At 45.4% G+C, this 23,943-nt stretch overlaps 1 protein-coding gene across 4 annotated transcripts in view; it reads left to right on the forward strand.

Annotated features, from left to right (window-relative positions):
• LOC143378950 (agrin) overlaps positions 1 to 23,943 on the forward strand; it is a 379,111-nt gene that overhangs the window by 209,195 nt on the left and 145,973 nt on the right. For all 4 annotated transcript variants that reach the window (XM_076831106.1, XM_076831108.1, XM_076831109.1 and 1 more), the window contains one exon: positions 23,227 to 23,436. In XM_076831106.1, the coding sequence (XP_076687221.1) occupies positions 23,227 to 23,436 (210 nt within the window). The remainder of the gene's footprint in view (positions 1 to 23,226; positions 23,437 to 23,943) is intronic.

Here is a 23,943-nt window from a genome sequence, read left to right on the forward strand (position 1 = left end):
AAGAACGCCCCAGTCTCGCGAGATAGAATTTCAAAAATGCCGATAACTCCTGCCTCGTTTCGGAGATTCATTTGCAACGGCGGGTTTTTAATAATGGACGAAAGAAATCTCATTAACATTTCTCCCTCTGCTCCGGGCCAGTATGATCTCTGGACACGCGTCTATACGGAACGCAAAGAGAGACAGCTTAATTAACTTTTATTTTCTGGCAGTTTCCACTGTCACGTTTTAAATTCTCCCGTCAGACGGCTGACAGCCGTATTTCTCCTCTTTCGGCCGCGGAATAAACAGCGGGATGAAAATACACCCACGTGAATGCTATCGTCTCATCGATGAAGAATGGTCCGAAATTTAGCGACGAGAAGCGAGCCGTTACGAATTTTGTACTCCGGCCGATCGACAGAAAATCGATTCCACCGAACATATAATTCTCTCCTGCACTATGACACTACTCTCGGCATTGATTATTAAATCGCCAGTGTCGCGTCGCTGGCGGAGAAGCAATCGCAGGACAGAAACGGCCACCGATGGAGCGTCTGCCTGCAAAATAAACGAATTACAAGTTACCCTTTCTCAATATTTCACGATTGTCTGCCGCAGATGCACGTAGTGGCATCAGGTCGACCGGCTGTACCTATAAGGCACTCGTGAAAAATAGATGCACCCCGAAAAAAGGCCAGGAATCCGCAATGCACGAACCGCTCTCGAAACTCTTGAAACCACGATCCCGTGACGGCGGCGTTCAGACGATGAAACACGTCGAACTCTCTTTGTCGAACGTCCTCCTCGGAGGTTTTATCGTATGTCCTGCTCCAGCCTCGTTTTTTAGAAACGGAAATCAAAGTGATCGAGTATTCCCTCTTGGCTCAGCCTCTCTTCGGTTGCTTTGACGTTATTTTTAGCTGAGGATCTTAAAACGTACCTACTTCGCCTGCCGCACCGATAACGCGGGAGGAAGTGAAGAGCTACCACTGACTTCTCACATGTAATTTTAAAAGTAAACTAGTCGTACGTAAATGGCTGTTCCGAGGGTTTAATATTCAAGCACCCGTTCCCTTTGATCTGTGAGTGTTTAACCTCTTATCTGGGTCACTTATCGATCACAAAGGAAGCGCAGGGCATTTTACCGCAATACATCGCCTTGTCTTCCCTATTTAACGGATTATTTCTCTGGTAGCCTAGATACTCAACTTTCAGCTTCCAACTATGCAGCATCTCACGTGTCGCAACTCCCTCCCATTTTCTACTTCTTAGACTCCCATTCAGGGCCGCCGGAACCCATTAAATTTATTTTCCTTATTTTTAAAGATTGTTTCAATTTTTCTAAGTTAAAATTTATTTTACCTTATTATAAATCGATGCTTAAGTTTTTTTGTCTGGGATAATACTTCTCATATTAATTATCTACGTTAGATTAGGGTAACAGAAGCTGGATCTGAATCGTTTTGTTGACTTTTTGAAGTTTTATTTTTCTCTGCCTATGATAAGTGAAGATTTGATTTTTTAAGTTCATAGTTCGTTTTTTCTATAACATTACATGTGATCTTAATTGTAAGCTCTGTGATCTTTAATTTTACCCAAAGACTGTGAAAGTATTTTAAGTTTTTTGTCTGTGAAATATATGTGATATATATATGTTTCTCTACCTTATTTTTCATTAGTTCATTTCTCCATCTGAGTTCTCAACAAGTTAAGAAGAGTTCTCTGTATTTATAAAACTTGAAAATTTAAAATTTTTTAAACATTTGCTTTACTAAATATTTAAAAAAAAAACAATGTTAAAAAGTTTTACAGTTTCCTCTTAAAATACGATACTGTAGGTATATGGTGGTACTCCGTAAAGGCAAAAAATATTAAATACAAAACAGGTCCAAAAATTAGAGGCCCCTAAATTGGGGGCACCAAAAATTTTCTTGCATAAGGGCGCCAACCATCCTCGCGCCGGCCGTGCTCCCATTTCAAATCATCCTCCACTTTAAAAGCTTTTCCTCTAAGTTACAACATCAAACTTTCCATTTTTACATCGTCTCATTGCGTTTACGTTTACGAATAAGCACCACTCCCTCTACCAGCTCGATTACACGCGAGTGGCCGCAGTACCGCGGACGCGCGGCTCGTTCACGTGACTAGCATCGAATATCCACGAGCTAGGTGCGAAGTTGCCACCTAGGCTGAATCGACGGTGACTTTTGAGCGCCTCGAAACAAGGGCCGCGGCTGCAAGGGAAACCGTGCGTTTCCGTAACTGGCTTCCTCAGAGGCATCCTCGGACACAATAGGTTCCGTGCATAATAGAGTACCTAGGTCTCGGTTCTGGAATGGCTTTGGAGCCCGCGGAAGCGAATGAGACGGTTAATTACCCCGGCAAATTAAGTGGAAACAGTCTGATTAGTGGTAGCTGTCTGCCTCCTGACGGTATTCCGCAAGTGGCCGAGCACTGTGCCCCCCCTCCCTTGTATGAACAACCCTTTATAGGCGCGCGAGGGTGCGCCGGGGGCGTAGAGAGGGATGGTCGAGAGGTTGAAACTCCAGGAGCTCAATTTCGTGGCTGATGCGCCGCTTCCCGTGCAAATCGAAGTACGTATTCCGTGTCGATATTTCAAGGGAGGTTTGTCGGTGCCTCGCCTAGGAAGCGCGAATTCATAATTAGTTGCCCGGCTCGTGCCCAAGCAGCGATCTCCGAGATGAATGACGCGGGACGCCCGCGGGAGGAACTCCGAGACGGGATGGCGGAATGTTTTTCAACGATCAATAACGACATCGTGACGGCGACTGTTGGTAAATATCGGGAGATGAGGTCTGATAAAGACCACCTGCTGACTCCCAGAAGCCTGTAACGATGACCAGGGGGTTATGCAAGCTGATACCGGCGACCCTGAGGTCGTGAAAGCCGATATTATCAAGCCAGGTGTCACGAAACACGATACATACAATAATGGGATCATAACACCTTGTATCGGCGATCTCGCGGTCTTGGGGGACGATACTATCAATCCTAGTGCCGGAGGGTGGCGCCCAGCGAAGCTGAGGCAGTAGGCCACCGGCACCATCAATTTAGTATTCATAAAAGAAATAACAGCCGCTCGAAGCTCGTGCAAATCGGTGGGATTCCATGTCGACGGTATCTGGAGTGTGTTAAACGGTAGAGTGCGCTTATGAATCGATAGACGCGACTGGCGGCCAGCCTAGAGTCGTTGCAATCGATAGCGAAGCGTCGGTGGCTCTAGAGTCATCCTAACCACTAGCGAGCACCTCGCAGTCCCAGTGACAAAAACTGGTGCGCTATAGTTTCGCTAATCGATACAAAGAACCCTTATGCTGACTGATAAGAAATTGATTCCAATTTACCTTCCCTCGTTTCACTTGCAGCTATTCGATCACGCTCGCCTGTACGAACTTCATTCGCATTCCACATGAATATCCCAGATAGCAGTGCTCCTTATACACCGCCCTGGTCCAATAATTGTTCGTCGACGTAGATGCAGGAGGAAACTTTTTAAATAGACTGCGCCGAGCGCCGAGTACAGGGCCACGGATTGGTACATCTTGAATGGCGTTCTTAGATGGCGCGAGATCCAGTTAAAGATCGAGCGAAAGCCGCTGAATAAGTGAGAACAGGTCGGGCATTAATTTTCCACGGGAGCGTCTCGAAGATCCCCCGCGATCGTCGTCGTCGCGCGAAATTAGTGCGCCATCAATATTCCACGGTCCGTTAATACCGTCGTGTCGATTATTAGCGAGTTAGATATCCAATTGAATATTCCGTAGTCGGTGTAATTACAGTATCCCGTCGGCTGTCAGCCAGTTACATAATCGCTGGATGGGTTACGCCTAGCCGGACTAATTAATTAGGCGTTTCGCGTCTGTGCTGCGCGACGGTTGCCAGCCTCTGTTCCACTCGTGCATCCAAGCTCTCATACATTTCGCGCTCTGTCCGCTCGGGGTAGTTACACTACCACTCAAAAGTATTCGCAAAGAAAATAGAACGTTTTTCTACGTGCCTGTGGTCCATCTTGGAGGTTCCTTAGCACGCAGCAATTGTCACGCTGTGTTTTCTTATTTAGAATGTAGTTTCGAGCTGCAATTCGACTATTATTATCGACGCCTGCAGCCATCCTCTCAGGCAAGCAATAATCAACTGCGCGTACCTGATCAGATACTTTTGAGCGGCAGTGTACATCGAACCCGTGTCTGTGTTCACGTAATCTGCGCATTGTTTCGTTACGCAACGAGACCTATTGTCCCCGGATAAGAAGGAGCACTGTACAAAGGCTGGGCACAGCGGCGCGAAGCCTTTAACACGATATTGCATAACGCGACCACATTACGCTGCTTCGTTATAACGAGGCAGCAATAGCGTCTCGCTGGCCCCTCGAATAACTGCACTTGTTACTCGAAGAGTCAGCCTGAAACGCCGGGTTAGAACCGCGACGCAGAGGACGACATAAATAGGTCCGGGAATTTGGGACGGCCAGTAAACCGATGAATCGATCCCCTCACTTTTTAGCTTCCATGTGCCCGCTCTCAAGCTTCCACCCACTATGTGACACACGCGTGGAACTGTTTTCGGTACGAAAGAGAACAGGAAGGATCTGCCTATTGGAATAGGCGAATCGAATTTTTAGGCCACGCCCGATCGAATGGAAAAGTAAAGAGCTGCGAGAGCGGCTCGTGCACACTGATTCCGAGCCACTCCGCGAAAGAATCCTCGAAACTGGTCTCAGCGGAGTGACGAGAAACGAACGGAAACCCAAGTTACAGGCCCGAGACACGCGGACAAGCCTTATCCACTGGTGTTTCCCGGGGCGAGTCGCCCACAGCGGGAGGGAAATAAAATATAAACAGTCCAGACGGCTCAAGTTTTATTTGCTATCGCCCCGCGGAATATGAAAAAGAAGATCGCTGGCATCGATCTCAGCCTTTCGAACGGCCGAGTGTACACTCGAGGGTGGCCGTAAGATGCCAACGACGTCGCGGTATCGGCGAGAACGATCAATAGCGTTGGCCACTAAACGTCGCCGGGGCCCACTCTAAATGTCCGAAGTTATCGATCGCCGACACCGGCGATGAAAATCGTGATACGCCGTGATAGGAACGAGACCCAAGGCTCGGGCATCCGTGGATCGCTCGGTCATCGAGCTTTCCTCTTCGGAGGAGGGCGATGGGGGTGGGAGGTTAGGTCAAGCCACAGTAGGTTAGGATAGGTCAACTGAGGTCGATCGGCCGCGTACGGCAGTCTGCGTTTTACGATGGCGGCGCGACAGTGGTTGCTGGCCAAAGGGGAGGGGTGGAGGCAGCTTGGGAACGGAGGGGTGGTTCGGGGGCTGGTCGAACCGCAACCTCACCCTCCGCAATTACAATGCTAATTCCGCGTACACGGGCCTCTACGGTTAATCGTCGCGCGATTTTCTTTACCCTTAAGCCGCCACTCCCGCCGTCCCTCCCGCGCGATTATCGCGCTCTCGTCGCACGCGTGCACGCAACGCGGGATCCCTTAACGCTCCGCGTTGAATGCCTCTAACGAGCGTAAATTTCGCGTCTAACCTCGCTCGCACGGACGGTTGACAGGGTTCTCTCTTTCGAGGGCTCGAATGCTTCGCGATCGCTTGATCTCTTTGGATGTAACGGGAGGACGACTAGGGAACAGTGAGGTGAGAGGATCTTAGCGCAGGAGGACACTTCAGGGGACTGAGGATTCGTAATGAGGGAATGCTGAGGGACGGGACGGCGAATGGGAGTGGGATGTTGTAACGATAAAAATGTGTCGAAGGCTGTGGCTATTTAATTCTTCTTGCTCACGCGGCAGTTACGTGATCCTCTAAAGCTACGCGATAATTGCATTCCATTTGATCGGTTTAATTTCAACCCATTACCGTGGTGTTCGTAATGAACCCAGTTCCTGCGGAAAGCTCTTTTATCCAGACTCGCGATTAAGCCTAATCGAATGATAGGAGAAGAAAAAGGGATACCTGGTTGCTGGCGATAAAAAGGGGTACTCTTTTCACGAATCTTCTATGACACAAAGAAACGGCACAGGGAAGAAGTTAGAGAGCAGATTATATCTTCTCGTTTCCACTTCACACTCTATTTCTGTTTGATTCCTGCTTCCTAAAATGCGATAGGAATCGTCCCAGTGACAGGCTCCAGGTGGAAGTACAGCGGCTTTTAAGAAGAACGTCGAGCTCAGCTGTCAAGGCAATCTGCAAGAACAACGTCTGTCTCGGTAACGGGAACATCCGATCGAATTGGTAATTAGACCCAGGTCGCCAGGTTCCTATAACGATCCATCTATGGCGGACATGCTGGCGCCGTAGCAGCGACGTGTCATGCGGGACAATCCTGTAGCATCCGGGCGAATCGAGACGAGACCCGTGTGTGCGCGTAGATTAACGTTACGCCATTGCCAGTTGCCTGGAACGAGCCGAGAAACCGCGTCTCCTTCCTCGCTGCACTTGCTGCAACTGATATAACAAAGTACCTGCGGCACTCTGAAGTAGTGTCTGAAGCAGTACCGGTTGAAACTGGAAGGCACGAGCTAACAAATGCTTCTTCCAACACTCGCAAGCTTGTACCTCCGAAACGCCCCGACGATCCTACCGATGTCCAAAAGCTACCCTAAGTATAATACGTTTCGAAGCTCTTAAGGGAGTGTCCTGCTTTACAAAGTTCAAAAAAATGATTTTTTCGCGAATTTCTTTCAAAGGGAAAGGAACAATTGATCTTCGTAAACTTTTAGGTATATTTAAACATATATTCGATGAGTTCAAAAAAATTTTTGTTGTGACAAAATTGTAAAATATGGCAGATTCATCAGCCGATTCTCGGAGCGCTTTGCCACTGCAGTCTCCAATTGTCGGGCAGGATTCTGGTTGTAATTCTTGTCTGAAATGAAAAAATCGAAATGGTTTTTAATGCTCATATATTTTTCTTCTGCGTGAACTAAGAAAAAGCTGAAAAAGCGCGAAATCATAATTTTTTTTAGTTTGATAAGAAGAATGTCTATTTTCTAAAAGCAACATTTGACTTTAACGTGGTATAAAAATTATTTAAAAAGAATTTTTTAACAATCTTTTCAGTTCACATAGAAAAGAATTTAATACTGAAGAGCATAAGCTTTGGTTTAATTCAATAGGCCACGTAGTTTTTTTGCTATCACGCCCGCCAATTTTAAAGAATCGTAAAAATGAAAACTGCAGAAATCGCGCTTTAAAGTTTTCCGTAGGAGAAAATATTAATTATTGGTTACTTACACCAGTGATCTGCTAATCAGCTATTCCTGCCCCACATAATAGCCCTTCCGACTGTTCAAAAAATTTATTTTGTTGCATTTGCTCAATCCTACGAGCCGTACGAGCCTCCTTGCTGCTGTATGTTTGGCGCTTGTCTTCCCGCGCGAGTCGCTGCGCGTCAGTGGTACCGGCGAACGTTTTGCACTGCTGGCCAATATTCAAATGCAACAACTGCATTGTAATTAAAACTGCTGAATAACCTTCATTGAATATGCCTGCAGCCATGTAGGCGGCAATTTCAATGATTTTGTTGCCTGAATTTAAATGTTTAGGAGTCATGCGCCACGCCGTTGCATTGAACGATTCGTTGGGGTTTTGCGTGTGTCCGCCTGAACATCGTTCCAGAAGCTCGTCGTTGAAAGGTCTTCATAGATCGGACGGATGTGTTTTCCTATGATTTTCTATAATGATCGACGAATGAGGACGCGTCAAAGGGTGAAGCACTCGTCCGTTTCCATTCGAGCGCTCACACATATGCTCGCCGCTTACCTGCTCTCGGTTCTGTATCTTTAAAAATAATAATAATAATAATAATATTTATTTTACGGGACAAGCCCATTACAACAAGTATGTGCAGTAAAAATACTTCGAATTGGCCGCTATAACTTTGTGAATACATTCTTGGATAATTTATCTATCGATTTAGGCAATAAAAAGAAAATCGATTCTTTGGACCTTATAAAGCAAGACACTCCCTTAATGACGAATGCTGAAGGATGTCTTCACCTTCGGCTGCTTTTACAAACTCGACTGATACGCGACATCAAGCACACGTGGATTAACGTCTCGCTATTGCCATTCCTCTGAAACCAACGAGACACACAAATGGAAGAATACTGTGTCTCACGGTTCCTCGAATGGTACAGGGGACTCGAAAAGTATCGACTCCAGCAGCACCACTTCCCCGTTCACCCGTGTTTGTACACCTTTATAAACCGCTTTGAAAGCAGCGCTCCAAGGTATTAGAATTCTTCCTCTCGTCTGTGCCCTTTCCAGCGCGGTTGCATAAAGTGGAAGATGCCTCGCGAGCATCGCGCTGCACCACGGCTGGCTTTCTTCCCTCCGCAAATATATAGGTCGCATGCTTTCGCTCGGATATCTACTCCCGATACGCGGAAATTTCGGTCTGGATCCAGCGAGTTGGAAGAGTCCTCTGCTCGGCCTGCGAACGATACCGTGACACGCTGGGACACCGCGTTCATCGGGTTCTGTAAATTCCTAGAGCCTGCCGAGTAATTTCTAAACTAGCAAAGTCTCGCCGTTTCGAAAGGGACGATCTTTGTTCCTAAATAGAAAGTAATCCCCGTCGCCGAATCGCCGTGCAAACTTTGCTCGAAGTATCCTTTCACGGCAGTCGGAGCTGTTCGGAGTCGTCAGGCTAATTGAATCACCCTGTGTATTCTACCAACGCGTCGCCAGTACAGGATACTCTGTTTGGCGGTTCTCTTTTGGGGAAAAAAATATAAATGTCTGTACCGGCTCCATTGCAGAATGTACTGTGGCTCTATTGAATTCGGTTCGCGGGCTTGCATCGTTACCGAGCCAGTTCTGATACTATTTGTACGTGTTAGTTCTGTTTCGTTGTTGCCGCGAAGCTGCGCTGCTTCCTCCGTGGATGCACGCGTGTACATACACACTAATTACGAGTCCGTGTGCATCGATCACTGTTGCACCTCCGCTCCCCCGAAGTAATTAGCGTAAATAGAACCGTCTGTGATAATTAACCGTACAACACTGCTCCGCGATACAGCCGTGTTTCGTCCGTGTTCGGTGGATTTATCTTTCCGCGCAACACTTAATTTCCCCAATTGCGTTTCTAAAGATCTCGAAACGGGGGAAATTCTATCGCGAAGCGTCGCGGAAATTTCATTATTCTCGCGGACAATATTTTCCCACCCTTGCAAGCCTGGCTTCACAGCCCTGCAATTATTACCCGCGGTAAATTGCAATTCTAACAAACATCCTTGCGATATCGCATTGACCTACGCTTCTTAAAATCCTATATATGTATACGACAAACATCAAGCGTCAACTTCGAAAACTTCGAGTATTGATTCGGCTAAGAGCTCGCGATCCGAAACAACTTGTGTCCTTCGTGGCCCTTCGCGACGGTCCATTAAGGTATCGATTCTCGGCGGTGTTCGTGAAAGGAATATGACCGTCGCTCGCGAGTAATTAACCCTGCCTGGCAGTCGAAGCACGGACCAATTATCACGGGGGAAAAGGATGGCGGCTCGTAGACAAGAGATATCTCGCTGCCTTTCCTCCAAGGATAATTCCGTGCCGCGCGCTCCTCTCGAGGAGTTTTTAAAAACGATTAAACTTGGAACGGCATCGCCAGCCCTGGCTCAAGCTTTTTCATCCCCGTCGCACTTCGTCCCCCTCTTAGCCCGGCTAGGGGGCGGCTCTTTTTTCATACGACCATGAAGGATTAATGCTGGCTGAAACGTGAAGAAGGAAGTTGCCACGGGCCACGACGGTTTTTACGATACACGGGCGACCGTCTGCCCACCCCGTTGTTCCCTTCGTCCTCGCGCCTAAGTTTTAACGTTCGAGCTTTAAGGCGTCAGTGGAGCTTCGCCTTGACTGCTAGTGTTAGTTCCTTGACTATTTATTACGACTCACCGTCGATCTTACATGGAGAGTCGCGAGCATTGTTTGCTGCGTTGGAAGCTGTTCTGGCGAGCCACTGATAAGGGTAGTGGTATCTACTCCTCGGTCTGATTTTAGATGAACGCTCGATAAACACAAAAGTGTGATGTAAGTTAAATAATCGAGAAAGAACCACTTCCCGACTGGACCCTGCCGGCCTCGGGGCTACGGTTTGACGTCACGTCTGCTCGTTCTAATTCGAGGTCCGTTAAACGAAGCCAACAGCGGCCGCGATCGAAGGTTCCGACTGCAGCCGCGGACGGGCGTAAAAAAAATATTTCATCGAGCACAGGGACAAAGGGGGCGAAGGATCCCTTTCGAAGCGATTTAACGAACGATTCACGGAACATCGCTGTATCCCGCGGCCCAATTTCTGCCTCTCAGCAACAATTAGGCGAGCCTCGAAAAGGCTTCTGCCTCTGCTCTCGTATTTAAATCGAATCGTTAACGGTACAACAGCTTGTAAATATACTCGAGCCACTCGAGCCTGGATAATTGCCCGCGGCACGGGAGCCAGCGGGAGAGTTTAAAGTTAATAAATGATCCTCGGCCCGTTTTATCGACGGAAGGAGAGACGCTTCTGCACACTCGTCGAGGAATCGTCGAGTAGTTCTAGCCGCTCGAACCGCCTCGTCAGCCCTAGTTCCTTGATCAAAGGAATCGAACTTCCTAAGGGTAGTAAGAAGAAATAGGTGTAGGCGAACCTTCGAAAGAAACTGAAGCGTGGTAGAGGGTCGGTGGAGGGGATGAAGAGGGACAAGACGAAGAGAAAATCGAGGGCTGAGGAATAAGATCGAAGGGATAATTGTTTGGTCACCCTTACCTCGCGTTAGGGTAAAAGGAAATGAAAAACTGGACTCGACTGTGTTCGAATTTCCTATACATTCCACAGAATTTCATTCAACCAAGAATTATATTATTTACGTGCTCAACTGACGCTTGGAACTCGCCAGTAACCCTCTGAGTACTGACTTTCTGCACACGCGTATACGCCCGCAACCGTGTGAGTTCGGTCACAGTAGTCAAAGGGTTAAAAACGCAGGAGTGCTGTGAAATGTCTAATAGTAATTACCGAGGACGTGGAGATTTTCGCAGCGCGACTTTAATTTGCACCTTGATAGCTAGATTACTTCGCGGAGTACTATTACAGCACATTCTCTCGCTACAGAAGTTCGAGTGACAGGGTGGCCCGAGTTTTTAATAGTGCGTTGAGCGCGCAGAAACGTGCAATTTGTCGCGGAGATCGCGAGAGAAACGCCTCGTAATATTAGGGACAGAGGAAATGTATAATCACCGCGCCATTACGGTCCCCTTGGATCGCCGTGATTCCGCCGATTCGTGCCGATAAAAGTACACTTAATTGTCCCTCGGTCAGAAATTAGACGTCGCCGTCATGAAAATTCTATCATTCGATTCTTTTAAGCGCCGCATTAAATGCGGCTCGTTTAACGAAATCGACGTTAATTGAATTTTTCTTGCTCGCCCGTTTCACGACCCTCGATCCCACCCAGTGAAAATCGCGACCCATTTGTAACAACGATTACCAGGCCCGATCTATCCGCTCGATACTCGCTCCGCTCAATTACTATTTGCAGAGCTCCAAGTACGTCCTAGTAGTAAGGAGCCGCGCTTGGCCAGGCAGTTGGAATTCGTCGATGAACGACGCAAATAGATCGCCGAGCGAATTTATTCACGGCAGCTAATAATATTCAACGCGATCACATTTATGACATTGATTATTTTCCCGACGATGTGCTATCGAGTGTTGAATTGGAAGTAAGAGGATGGTATTACTCGGTAAACGTGAGATATTATCGATATTAGAATTATATTCGTCTTTTAAGTCATTGATTCTCCAAAAAGTGGGTTAAAATGTTTTCTAAGTGGGTCGCCGTGGTTATTTTTAGTCGAGGATTCTTACAAGGGAAGATCCCGAACCCGAAAATTCAAAAAATTCTGAAACTTTGTGGATATGTAGGGAATTTTCTTCTGATTATCGCGCAATTTTTGTTTGCTGCTCAAATTCACTCTAGAGGGGTGTAATTGACCCCTGAAAATCCGGTTATTTTCCGAATTTGTGCTATAACTCGCGAACTGTAAAATAATTTTCTTATCATATGCTAGATCTAATTAAAAGAAGTAACTTCTGTCTTGGAACTTTTTTTCTATCTCTTACAGTTCGGGAGTTATAACGCAAAATCGGAAAATAGCCGAATTTTCAGGGGTTAATTTCACCCCCTTCTAGTGGATTTGGGCAGCAAACAAAATGTGCGTTGTAATCAGGAGGAAATCCCCTACATATCCACAAAGTTTCAGAATTTTTTGAATTTTCGGGTTCGGGATCTTCCCTTGTTAGTTATTTATGTTAATACAGTTACATTACCATTCTATTAATGCTGGAACACTGATTTTTCATTTATGAAAAAAGACGCCGGTTACCTCGACGCAAGCACGACAATCACACTAAATAAAATAATTAAATATTATTAAGTTAGAATTATATTCTGAGATACCTATTTTAAATGTGTTTTCTTTATCTTGTTAAATTTATCTTACCTTACACGGGGTGGGAGATTGCGTGTTACTTGAATATTATAAAAGGTGATCGCTGCTTAAAAAAAGGTTGGGAAAGATTATCTTAGATACTTGACTTCTCATCTATTCTTGACTATTTGTTCAGCAACAGCTTTTTATTAATTTCGTCGATTCTAACAAGCCCGGTTATCATCCAAAGTAGGTACGCAGGGTGCACGTGTATGTTTTTCCTTGGCCTGTTATCCGATCAGCGTCAACTCGCCAGAACAACTGCAATTTCGCGGAGCGACGTGCCCAGGGATCAGGGAAAAACGCGACGCTCCACTGGCGAAAATGTAACGCGAGTAATTAGCGGAGTTTATTCGAATAATTTGTATTCGCGTGGAGAGTCACGGCCCCAAGTTGAAGGTTGAAATTGTGGTGTATCGCGGACACGGGGCGCGAGAGGGGGTGGGGGGAGCGTTACACGCGCAGCGAGGGGCGGCTAAGTGCAGGGACGGGCTAGGTAAGCTCGTCGGAGACTAATCAAGTGGCATGCGGAATAATTACACTCGCCGGCAACTAGGAAATCCGCGCTCACGGATCGAGTTTGCCCTTTCAACAATCGGATAATAATTGTCCCGGTTAATGAACCGTGGAGGAATGTCGCTTTCTACTGTTATTGGATTTCCCTGCCCCGCCTCTCCGCCGACGATTCTTGTACTTGTCAATTAGAGCCCCGACCTCCAGCGTGCCCCCTGGGGGGACGTTCGAAGATTATCGAGCCGAGGATCTCGAAGAAAGTTGCTGCATTAAGATTACGCCGGCTTACGTCTGTTTCGCGATTAAAGCTCGATCGCGAAACACGTGAAAGCGGCTGCAGTACACGGATTAAAACAAACCGTGCCGTCGAGATAGTTGCGCACTTGACTTCTGAAAGGGTCCCATTAGTCGTTACGGGGCGCAATAAAAATTAACCCGGCAGCTGCTTGGAGATTCCAAGTTCCTTAGGAAGACTTCTAATCCGACTGTGAGTTAACGCTTGAATATTTGTGAACGTCGGTCTCTTCGGTTTATCGAGCAGAAGAAATCCGAAGGGGAGATCATTGTATCCGGTAGCTCATTGAAATCAAAGCGAATATGGCCGCCCCTGTGCGTGTCAATTGATATTCGAGTGGTGTATTGCTCGCATTGTCAATTCCATATTAATATACCGTAATTAGTGGCGTGAAATAGTGATTATTAATGCCTCACTCGGACGCCCCTAACTCGATGCCCATTACTCTTCGGCAACACGTCCGTATACGTGATCCCACGACTTCCCTCGAAGAAACGTGGCTGCTCCGTTCGATAGCCCAGCAAAACGGACCATGACGGATGATCGAGTCGGGGAGGAAGTGTTAGTCAGTCGCAAGAAACCGACACGGCCTCCAATCGAACCATCAGAAGTATGCTGCCTTTCGCGGCGACCACCTTCTTGTCGCTTCTTCTTCCCGCCGGAGCACTGCTTTCCGCCTTGCGCGACAGGGGAACTGACAATAATTGCGCGGCAATCGGAATCGCACTTTGTCACGTCGAGCAGCGTACGTTCGCCGGTACTATTCGATCGAAGCTTGTGTCAGAACTCAGACGTCAAACAGACGTCTTCGCGACGCAAACAAAGAAAGGTTGACAGTTGAAATTTCAACGCTTCATTGGAGCTCGCGGTGCAATAAACATTATCTAATCCCGCAGAAACTGTAACGCGCGTGTTATATTCCAGTTTGATCGTTCGCATCGCTACCCATGATTTCGGTAAGATACGCTGGATGCGTTTAATCAACATTCAAATGTGTTATCAATACAAATAACGTTGCGTTCTGCCCGGGGATCGATCCACGCCCGTGCCGCAAGTAATCGAAGCTCCGCGAAGCGTTTAACGCGACGACGAATCAGGGGAATTCTATTCACCCTCCTGTATTTCAAAACTCCGCTGTTGCCGCTCGGGCGACTGGACCAACTTATCCTTTTCGGCAACCGAAATGTAATTTGTTGAGAACCAGCAACTTGATATCCTTTATTTTTAAATAGAAAGTGAGAGCTTTTTCTGTCTCTGACCCCCTGCCTTCTCTTCCTCGACGTCTTGTTTTCGAATTTTTAAAAGCTTGCTCTGATCTCGCGTTTAAAAACCAATAACTACTTGCCATACAAAATTTCACAGCGAATTCTCGTCGGAGATTCAACTTCGCTAATTAATAGCTTTCCAATTGTCATCAGGACAGCAAGGAACGCTTCAACGACAAATGTTTACTCACGCCATTAGCGCAGCCTGACGCGCGGACTTATTAATTTCTCTCGGAAAATGTTATTTAATTAAACGCCGCAACGCTAATGGCGTGTACGCGAAATATATCCAGGCTCGAGAGGGGGAATTAGCCCGTTATCAGGCAGTAAAATCTCGGCCGTAAGGGGTGCCTCGGAACCACCCTTTACACACCGTTATCTGCTGCGCCCTTATCGCGATACGAGTGGCCAGTTATGCACTGTCGACGTAACACGGAACGCGTAGCGGTACTTTAAAACGATCGTAAAGGACGATACACAAGACGTCCGTGTCGTATGGGTAAATGGCCGCTGTTAAAGACCGTCGATCGTCCAACGAGCTCGTTCGCGACACTGTCTTCGTTCCCATGGTCGCATTCTGCCCCGGAGAACTTGGGCAAATTATGATAGCGCGAAACTTGCAGAGGAATTCGTCCGCTGGCAATTATCGTTAAGCGCAATAGCGTAGTATAAATGCGAGGGGGGCTAGGTTGTTTATCCGAAGGTGAGGAAAATAATGGGGGAGGACGTGAACAGTAGGGTGGAACGAAGAAATCAAAATTGTGTGATTGTTTCCATATTGAAACACACTTGTCTTTAGTGATACAGATTAAGGCAACAAAAGCTAGATTCTGCCCCAAAGAAAACTTCAGGTGCCACAAGAACCATGAAGTACTGAGTAACTTTTTGTTTTTTAAACATGTTCTTACAAATTTGTATGTGGTATTTTTTTTATAGTTTTAAGGTAGCTCCTAACCAACTATGTTAGTCAAATTAGAGTTGAGTAATAAATGATGAATATAAAGTAGCATGATACTATAGAATTCATAATAATAATTTTTAACATCATGTATATATATTTTAAAAAATGCAATGTTAATATAAATAATTGTAATACGAAAATAGAATATTAAATTGATTATCGTAGTGAACTGGAGCAGCAGATCTGACAAAGTCGCATTCATTTGGAGTGTCTTTTATAACCAAAATGTCAGGAAAAATGTTCATAATATAAATAAAAATAATAATTTTTAAGTGACTCGTAAGTTCCTTTTAATAAGAATTGCTATCGAATGACAAAATAAAATTCATAATACAAATAAAAATAATAATTTTTAAGTGACTCGTAAGTGCCTTTTAATAAGAAGTGCTATCGAATGACAAAGTAAAATTCATAATATAAATAAAAATAATAATTTTTAAGATACTTACTGCACCGTGAAACATTAATTGCTGAAGCTCAGATGTTGACAGCTTAAGTACCATCATAAAAGGCAAATTTCGCCAACTGTTAGAAATCACGAATAACAACAAAAAATTCTGCCCCTATATTTCGATCCACCCTAGTTAACAGATTCACAGAGCGAAGAAGATATTGACGCGCTTGTATTTCGAGCGGTTCTATTTTCGAAACTCCAAGCAATTCCGAATTCTTCTAATTCTTCCTGCGCTAGCGAGAACTGCGGAGTGCTTAACTGAAGTTCACTTCATTAATATAGACGCTATAATGATGGCCGCGCCGTTGCATACAGAATCATTGGCCACGAGCTAAATTATTACACGCTCTTTCAGGCGAGTACGCTGAATCTTCGATTGCCGCGCTTTGGTACATTTGCCCGTGATAATGTGCGCGCCCCATTCGGACCGGTTCATGCATTAATTCATCATTTTAATAGGGGTGATCGACATTTCCAGTAGAAAGTTATCGAGCGCGTTGAATTTTCGACGCGTTTCACGGAAAACTGCCCTCGAATCGGCCGACACACTTCCCTCGTAAACGGCACGGTCGAGCGGCCTCCGTGAATCGACCCTCGGGCGCAGGGATACGAAATTTCGCTTGGATGGCATCAAAGTGGCCAGGACCGAAAAATTTATGAGGTCTGTTCACTGGTATTTGTTATTGATTAACTCCGTCGAGCGTCCAGCACGGCCGCTGATCGCCGACGTGTATTGAAATTCAGCGCGCGGAACGCCAGTTTCGCGAACGTCATTAGTTCCGTGTGGCATCCAACGAACTTGAAAGCAGGATTCCCTTCGATCGACCTGCCGTAACGACATTCTCTTCGATTATTAAATCCAGTCGTTAGAAGGGATTTATTATTCGAAATTGCTACAAACCGACGGGTAGACTCGACAAGCTGCACACAGGCGTGCAAATACGGTTTTTCGAGCCGCTGCCGATTATTATCGTAAATTTTCACTCTGAATAATAGAATCTTGATGAAATACGCGTGTTTGAGGAGAGGGCAGCCAGAACGACGGGCGTTAACGCGAACAAACCCTGGGGCGGTATCGAATGGCGAGGAGCGTTGACCCTTACCACTGGCTGACTACAGGCGGCGCGTTACTACTTAACGCGGAGCTGTTTACCGTAACGCAGCAAAGTGCCCCTTCTCCTTCGTTATAAACCACGTGAAATATGGATCGTAGCGCGGCGATTGCATCAGCCCGTGTGGCAAGAAAGGAGCCAACCCCCATTCCGGGAATATCTACGGGCCGAAGAAGGCGGACGAGCATCCCCTTTCCGACGGAGCGTATTTCGTACACAACCGCGGCCGTTAAGCGTAAACGAATTCCAGCGCGGGCCCGTCACGATCCGCAGCCGATTAATTTCTCGCATTCGGAGCGGAAATTAATTACGGGGCCGACGGTTTCGAAGCTGCGAGACCCTATCAAGAAGCTCGGTCCTGTTACAAGAAGCTGCGCTCCGAGCAGACGCTTGTTGCCGAGGGCTGAGCGATAAGTAGCGGCAGTTCTCGGATATAATAGAAAGCTCGTCGACGATTAATCGTGCCAGAATTTTGGGGACTCAAAGCATCCGCGTTGCCTGAACGACGCGGGAATCCGGGACGGATTAGAAAGACACTCTTCGCGGAGGCACGATGAAAAATCGAGGCCCAGGAGTTGCGGCTTTAACTATGGGATTAACCGTCCGTGGAAGATTCTCCTCTTAACGAGCGTCGAATAGCGAAAGGGGAGGATCTAATGAGAATTGATAGCCGGTAGGAAGTCGATCGCCAATGAAACACGAGCCCATCCTGCGTGCCCAGGCGAATCCTTTTAACAGTAAAAACCGGCAAAAGTGAAATGTATTCGTTACAGCGAATGTTCTGCTTCCACTGCGATCCAATAGAGACGCGCGTAATTGCGTTACACCGGGCCATTTCTATCGGGCGCGACAAAACGGCCGGCATCCGATTGAAGTCGTATTCAACGGGTCGCGTGTTTCGTTGTTTTTTGAATTCGGATTTGCCTATTTTGGTGAAAAGTGTTTCCGTCAAATCTGCGAATATTTCCCAACTACGAAGTTGAAACGCTCTACGTCCATTGGTATTCTGGTGTAACGAAAAATCGTCGAAAAGGTGGATACACTGCTGGACGCTATTTTTTGCCGATCGGTCACGTGAAAAGTTACGCGAAATTCATGCGAAATAAATAGTGTGTCATCTGATTCATAGACGGCATTGTTTTAAATTATCAATTACCGTAAACTGGGGTGACTTCGCACACTTTTGAAATTCAAATAACTTTTTTAGCACTCCTAGTGCATTCAATTTTTTTTTGAAAAATACTATTATGTGGTAGATGGCGTGTAGATTTAAGTAGGCTTTTAAACAAAATTCTTTACTAAAAGCGAGGACAAAGTGCGAGTCGGCCCGAGGGCGGAAGATCATTCTGTGATCGGTTGCCATCGGGTCTACTTCGTGTCTGCACAAGTAAATACTATTTCTTTTAATTAAAGTATCTGTTCCAAGCCCTGTCTACTCAATTTCCCACTCACTCTCAGCCATCCCTACATGTGTAAATTTCGTGTATTCAAATCGCTTTCTCCGCCTTATTTACCGCAAACATTATTTTTAAGAAGATTGTACATGCCCTTTCTTGGGCATTTATTTGTAATTAATACATACATAATCATATATTCGGCAAAGTATAGTGTCGAGCAGTGTAGATTTCGTGGGCGAATGGCTGCTGCGTGCGTGTTGAGGTCGCGAGAGTTCATGGTACCCTCTAAAAAGCATAATTACCGCGATTCCGCCAAGACAAACGTTCGCGTGCAATCATGACGAATAGGCCAGCGGTCTCTTTGCCTGCAGTTGATGATTTTTTGCAGGAAAAATTGCGGAGGAACGCGCGCCCCCATTGAGCGTATGCAAATCCCATGTAACATTACGAGCCACTCAATTGCGCGGACAAGGGGTGAATGGAAATGAGATCCAGGGCTCTCCGTGTAACGCGGTCGGAAACGGTAACGTTCCTCTGTTCGGAGGAACAAACGTCTCTATCATTTTTTTCTTTCTCCAAATTTCTCGCGGGCAAAGCTGTTCTACGTTGCAGCGGGGAATTAGAATAAGGTGTGGCTCTCGGTTGCATGTTTTACGTCGAGCATATAAAGCGACGCACAGTGGAACGGATCGACGTTTAGGTAGGCATTCAGTTCATTTCTTACATATTTCATCATTTAATGATTATAATCTAAGATTACAGGTAATATATTGTATCATAAATACAATAATCATTTTTTTTCTCGTCGCTCTTTTTAATAATGGAACTTCAAGAGTCCCTTCATGTGGATTTCCATATATATACATCCATATATATGGATCGGGGCTTATTAATAAATTATTTAGAACATCTTGGTTTGTCATTTTTCGGCTGCTCTTTTTGCGTATAATTCGCAGTAGTTTTTAAAATCATTATTTCAGGTGTTCAGGGCTTCCTCAGTTAAATATTCTAAAAAAAATTTAGATTTCCAATTTTAGAAAATTATCAGCTTTTACACATTGAAATAGTTTTAGTTAGTCTTTTTCTTGTAATGAAAAATATAAACACTTATATTCTATTGCCAAATTAAGATTTTCTGTTACCATTTTCGTATTATAGTCCCATTATTAAAAAGAGCGACGAGAAAAATAATGATTATTGAATTTATTATACAATATATTACCTGCAATCTTAGATTATAATCATTAAATGATGAAATATGTAACAAAAGAACTGAATGCCTACCTAAACGTCGATCCGTCCCACTGTGCGACGTGCAGAAGCTGCGAACGGATGAAGCGACTCGTACAGGCTGCAGAAATTCCATAGGATTTCGGGAACACAAGATGCTATTATAAGAATCACCTCCGCCTGGCGCGTACGCGAAAATAATTTCCCCTTGACGAAACAGCCCTTTTAAATCTGCCTTTGATCGTCAGCGATGAATCCTAAAATTAAAAGGGAACGGGCTGCACGCGTCCCACCGGTCCCGGATGAAACTATACGGACGAGGCTCCACAAACGACAGAATCCAAGATTAAAATCCACTCTTGACCATTGCAACCCCCGCCCCTATCCCGTGGCAATCCAGCTGCGCAGGGAGCGCTCGCCAAAAGTCACTCAGCATTCATCAAACCAGCCGTGAAGTATTACAAAAATCTGCTCCACCTCAAAGGGGGAAAAAGGACAGCCATTGAAACGTTACACGGGAATGCTTTGAGCCGACTCGCCTCCCAGAGGCGTTTTCCGCCTGGATGATGACAAAACCGCAAATCCGCCGGCAGATCTCTGTGTCCCCGGCGTCCGTCAATTCGCGGGAAGAAAGGGAATGGTCGAGCGGTAAAAACACCACCCCTTTATCATCCTCCTTTCTTCGACTAGTGCCGGTGACGGTGACCACACCCTGCAGGCACGACGAGATATTCGGGGCCGTGGAGAGGCCGGCAGCCAAGGAGAAGGGAACGATCGACCCGCGGCGGAGCGGTTCGCCGGTGGTCGGGCGATTTTTTCACGGGGGATCAACTTGTCCGCCATATTAATGACCACGGTGCTCGGATTATCCGTCGAGGTTAGCCAGCTCGGCCCTCCTTCGTGGCTGAAGCCAACTTTCCCGGAAAATTGATTGCGCTTCCTTGAATCTCTCCTCGACGGCCGAGGGCGGAGGGAAAAAAGAAGGGGAGGCGACGCTTGGAAAAAGGGCTTCGTCGGGGGTTCCGCACGACCTGGGGGAATCTCCTCCGCGCACGTCCAAGGGTGGAGGGTGTCATCGGTCGAAGGAGCGGGAGAGGGAGGCTAATTATTTTCGTCGAGCGACTCCCTTTAATTGGTGTTTTCTTATCGACTGTCCCCGGCGGCGTAAGAACTACAAAGCCTTCGAAACACGAATTTCCGCTCCCGACGCTGCAGTAATTCAGTTCTGAGAAGTTTCTTTCGCGGACCCCTCCGCCTCCGACGAAACTTGCTCCGACGTCCCATCGGCCTCCTATCCCCTTCGTTTAAGGATGTTTCGCGGACTTCGTTAAAGGGGGATCGTTAACGTCGCGGCCGAGTTCCCTACATAATCGCGAACTCGAAATCTCCGCGGTCGCGGTGGGGGATCGACGACGTCGGGAAAGAAACGGACTGGGGATTGCTGCATTGCTTTCGTGGCTGATTGGAACAACGGTTAGGGGGGCAGGCTGTTTGTGTTTGAAGTGAGCGCGAGGACAAGGGTTGGCAAGTACGTGTCTGTCGCAGAGTTTCTTCTGCTTTCATTCCTCGGTGGCTGTATCAACGCTTCGATGAATCGTCGTAATTATTTATCGTTGCGATGCACGATTGAACAGTACATGTAATACGAGGTGTGGCGATAAAGTTTCGAGAATAATTGAGCTGCTTTATTTTTGTTTGGCGGTACTTTTTAATATCCTTATTCCGTGCTTCTTGAGCTTCCTCTGAAGCTGTTTAATTTGAAGGACAGAATTTTCGATTACGCGAGGACCATGAATTAAAATTTTGTGTACAGTAGTAGGCATCGTGTACCAAGGATATAATGCAACAAATAATTTTGCCGTTTCTACAGCATACATTTGAAATTTTTTAACATCTACTGTGTAACCACTTGATATTACTTGTAAAATAACATGAAATCTATTAATACAAACAATCAAACAGGGGATCAAAGCTGATTTAAATCGTTTAAAAAAGAATAAAAAGGTTTGTAATGTATAACGTGTAAATCAGTCTCGGTCATAGTTATTATCGTATGTTATACAAGACACTGGATCGTGTTTAAAAAAATGCATATAATTACACGATTAGCAACTATTAGCAATTAATAATTGCATTTATAGAATCAAAATAGTTCAACGTAAAATGGAAAAGAAAATCATTGCAGGATATTATAGTATTTATATGTATTTTATGTAATGAAAATTGATTCTTATATGAAAAGGTTATTCCTAAAACACTACTTTAAAAATTATATAAATTGCGTATTAAAAAGGGAAACATAATTATTTTGAGGACAAAAGGATATCTTACGCACAATCAGGAATTGAATCCATGCCTCCAAATTATTTTCGAAACTGTGGATAATACAATATAAATGTTTGAAGTAACTCGAAAATCTAGATTAATTCTTTGCGATCGATCTAACCTCGCATGAACATAAATATTTTCTCAAATATTCTCGTCTACACGAGCTTTGTATTAAAACATTTAACAGTAAAATTGGAGGCATTTGATGCCCGTATTAGTTCTTCAATTGACATTTGCATTTATTTTGTCGAATTGAAAAATTTATTTCTGTGGTTTTGGCCATAAAACCGCAAAATTTCCCCACTGTACGTCAGTGCTCGTTCTGAGAGTCGTCAATCGTTTACCGAGCCAGGCTCGAGGAGGGTAGCCACTTTGCCACTATAATATATGTATATCCTATATCCATAATAAATACATATCTTTTTTATTCTCTTTTACCACACTACCAGCTTGCAATAAGGTAAACATTGCCAATTGTTTGCAAGTTGGTTCGCGTAAAAAGGTGTTTGGGTTCCGTGTTACATGAAAAATGGAAGAGATTTGCTCGATCTCTCTCCTTGTGGTACCAAAAAGGTATCTATTCTCTAGATACTAGAAAGTGAGTACCAGGAATGCTACGATGGAATGCGTGTGCACAGATTAAAAACGTATGGCCTCACACCTGTTTAATTTTCAGAATGAAAATTTCAAACTAATTATTCTCGACACTTTATTATCACCTCTCGCACTTTGAGCCCTTGGATTTCAATTCCACGGCGCTATTCACCTAGCTTTGCAACCAGGAACTGTAACCGTCACGTCAAACCACCGGTGAATTTTTTTCTCCAGTTATTCCGTTCTATATTTTTGTGTTTCAATCACAGCACGATTGAAAGCCACACCGTAGTGTTCATTTACTCAAATATCGCTGTATCAAGATACACAGTTGTTAACAATATATATTTTCCAAGTGGCCAGGTGCAGCGAGATTAAATCGAGTGAAATTCAATCTTCGCCCGGCTGCCTTTTTGTTTCGCTGTAATATGAATCTATTTATGTTTCCCATAGGCTTCCCCGTATCGAGTGCGAGTTACGTGAATGCCACTTTAAATGATTCGAGCGCTATATTCCCGCGGACCCCTCGTCACGCGCCGTTTATGGGTCTATGAACATTCCTCCCCTACAAATTGGTCACATTCTGGTTTCAGAGCCGTGCGAGAAGACATATTGTTCGTGGGGGGCGACGTGCGTCGTGTCGGAGAGCGGGAAACCTTTGTGCCAGTGTCCCGCCGATTGTCCATCGACTTCTGAACCTGTCTGCGGCTCCGACAACGTGACCTACACCAACTATTGCCACCTACGGCAGACCAGCTGCCTCAAAAGGAAAAGTACGCGTGTCAAGCACCAGGGCGCCTGTGGTGAGTACAGTTCTATTATACTTTCGCCGCTTTCGGTGCCCTATTCTCCGTGCCAGTACATTGCTAGCTGAAAAACATTCACCTACAGTGGAGCAGTATACGCCTACAGCGTACGACCAATCTCTGCGTCTGGTAAATGAAAGAGTAGTGTACGTACAAACAGTTTCAATGATCCTTCGAAAATGGTGATAAATAAAATAGATTCTGTCACGATTTTATCACGCGATTCGTATCGAGACATTATTCTCCTGGATGTTGATTTCGGATGCTGAGAGTGTTTATAGGTATTTTTCGAGTGTATTCCCAGAATAATTGATAGAGGAGTATTTATTTTCCCGACGATGGTGCTTTCAATAGCTCCATTCATCCAACAATCAAGTATTATTATTATTATTATTATTATTATTATTATTGAAAATTAATCGGGCATTGTCCAATACAAAGCACAGTTACGTGATAGGATTTTCCTGACACAATAGTCTGAAGTTTTTCCATCTGAAAGAGGAA

Source organism: Andrena cerasifolii, chromosome 2 (genome assembly GCF_050908995.1).
Source record: "Andrena cerasifolii isolate SP2316 chromosome 2, iyAndCera1_principal, whole genome shotgun sequence".
NCBI lineage: Eukaryota > Metazoa > Arthropoda > Insecta > Hymenoptera > Andrenidae > Andrena > Andrena cerasifolii.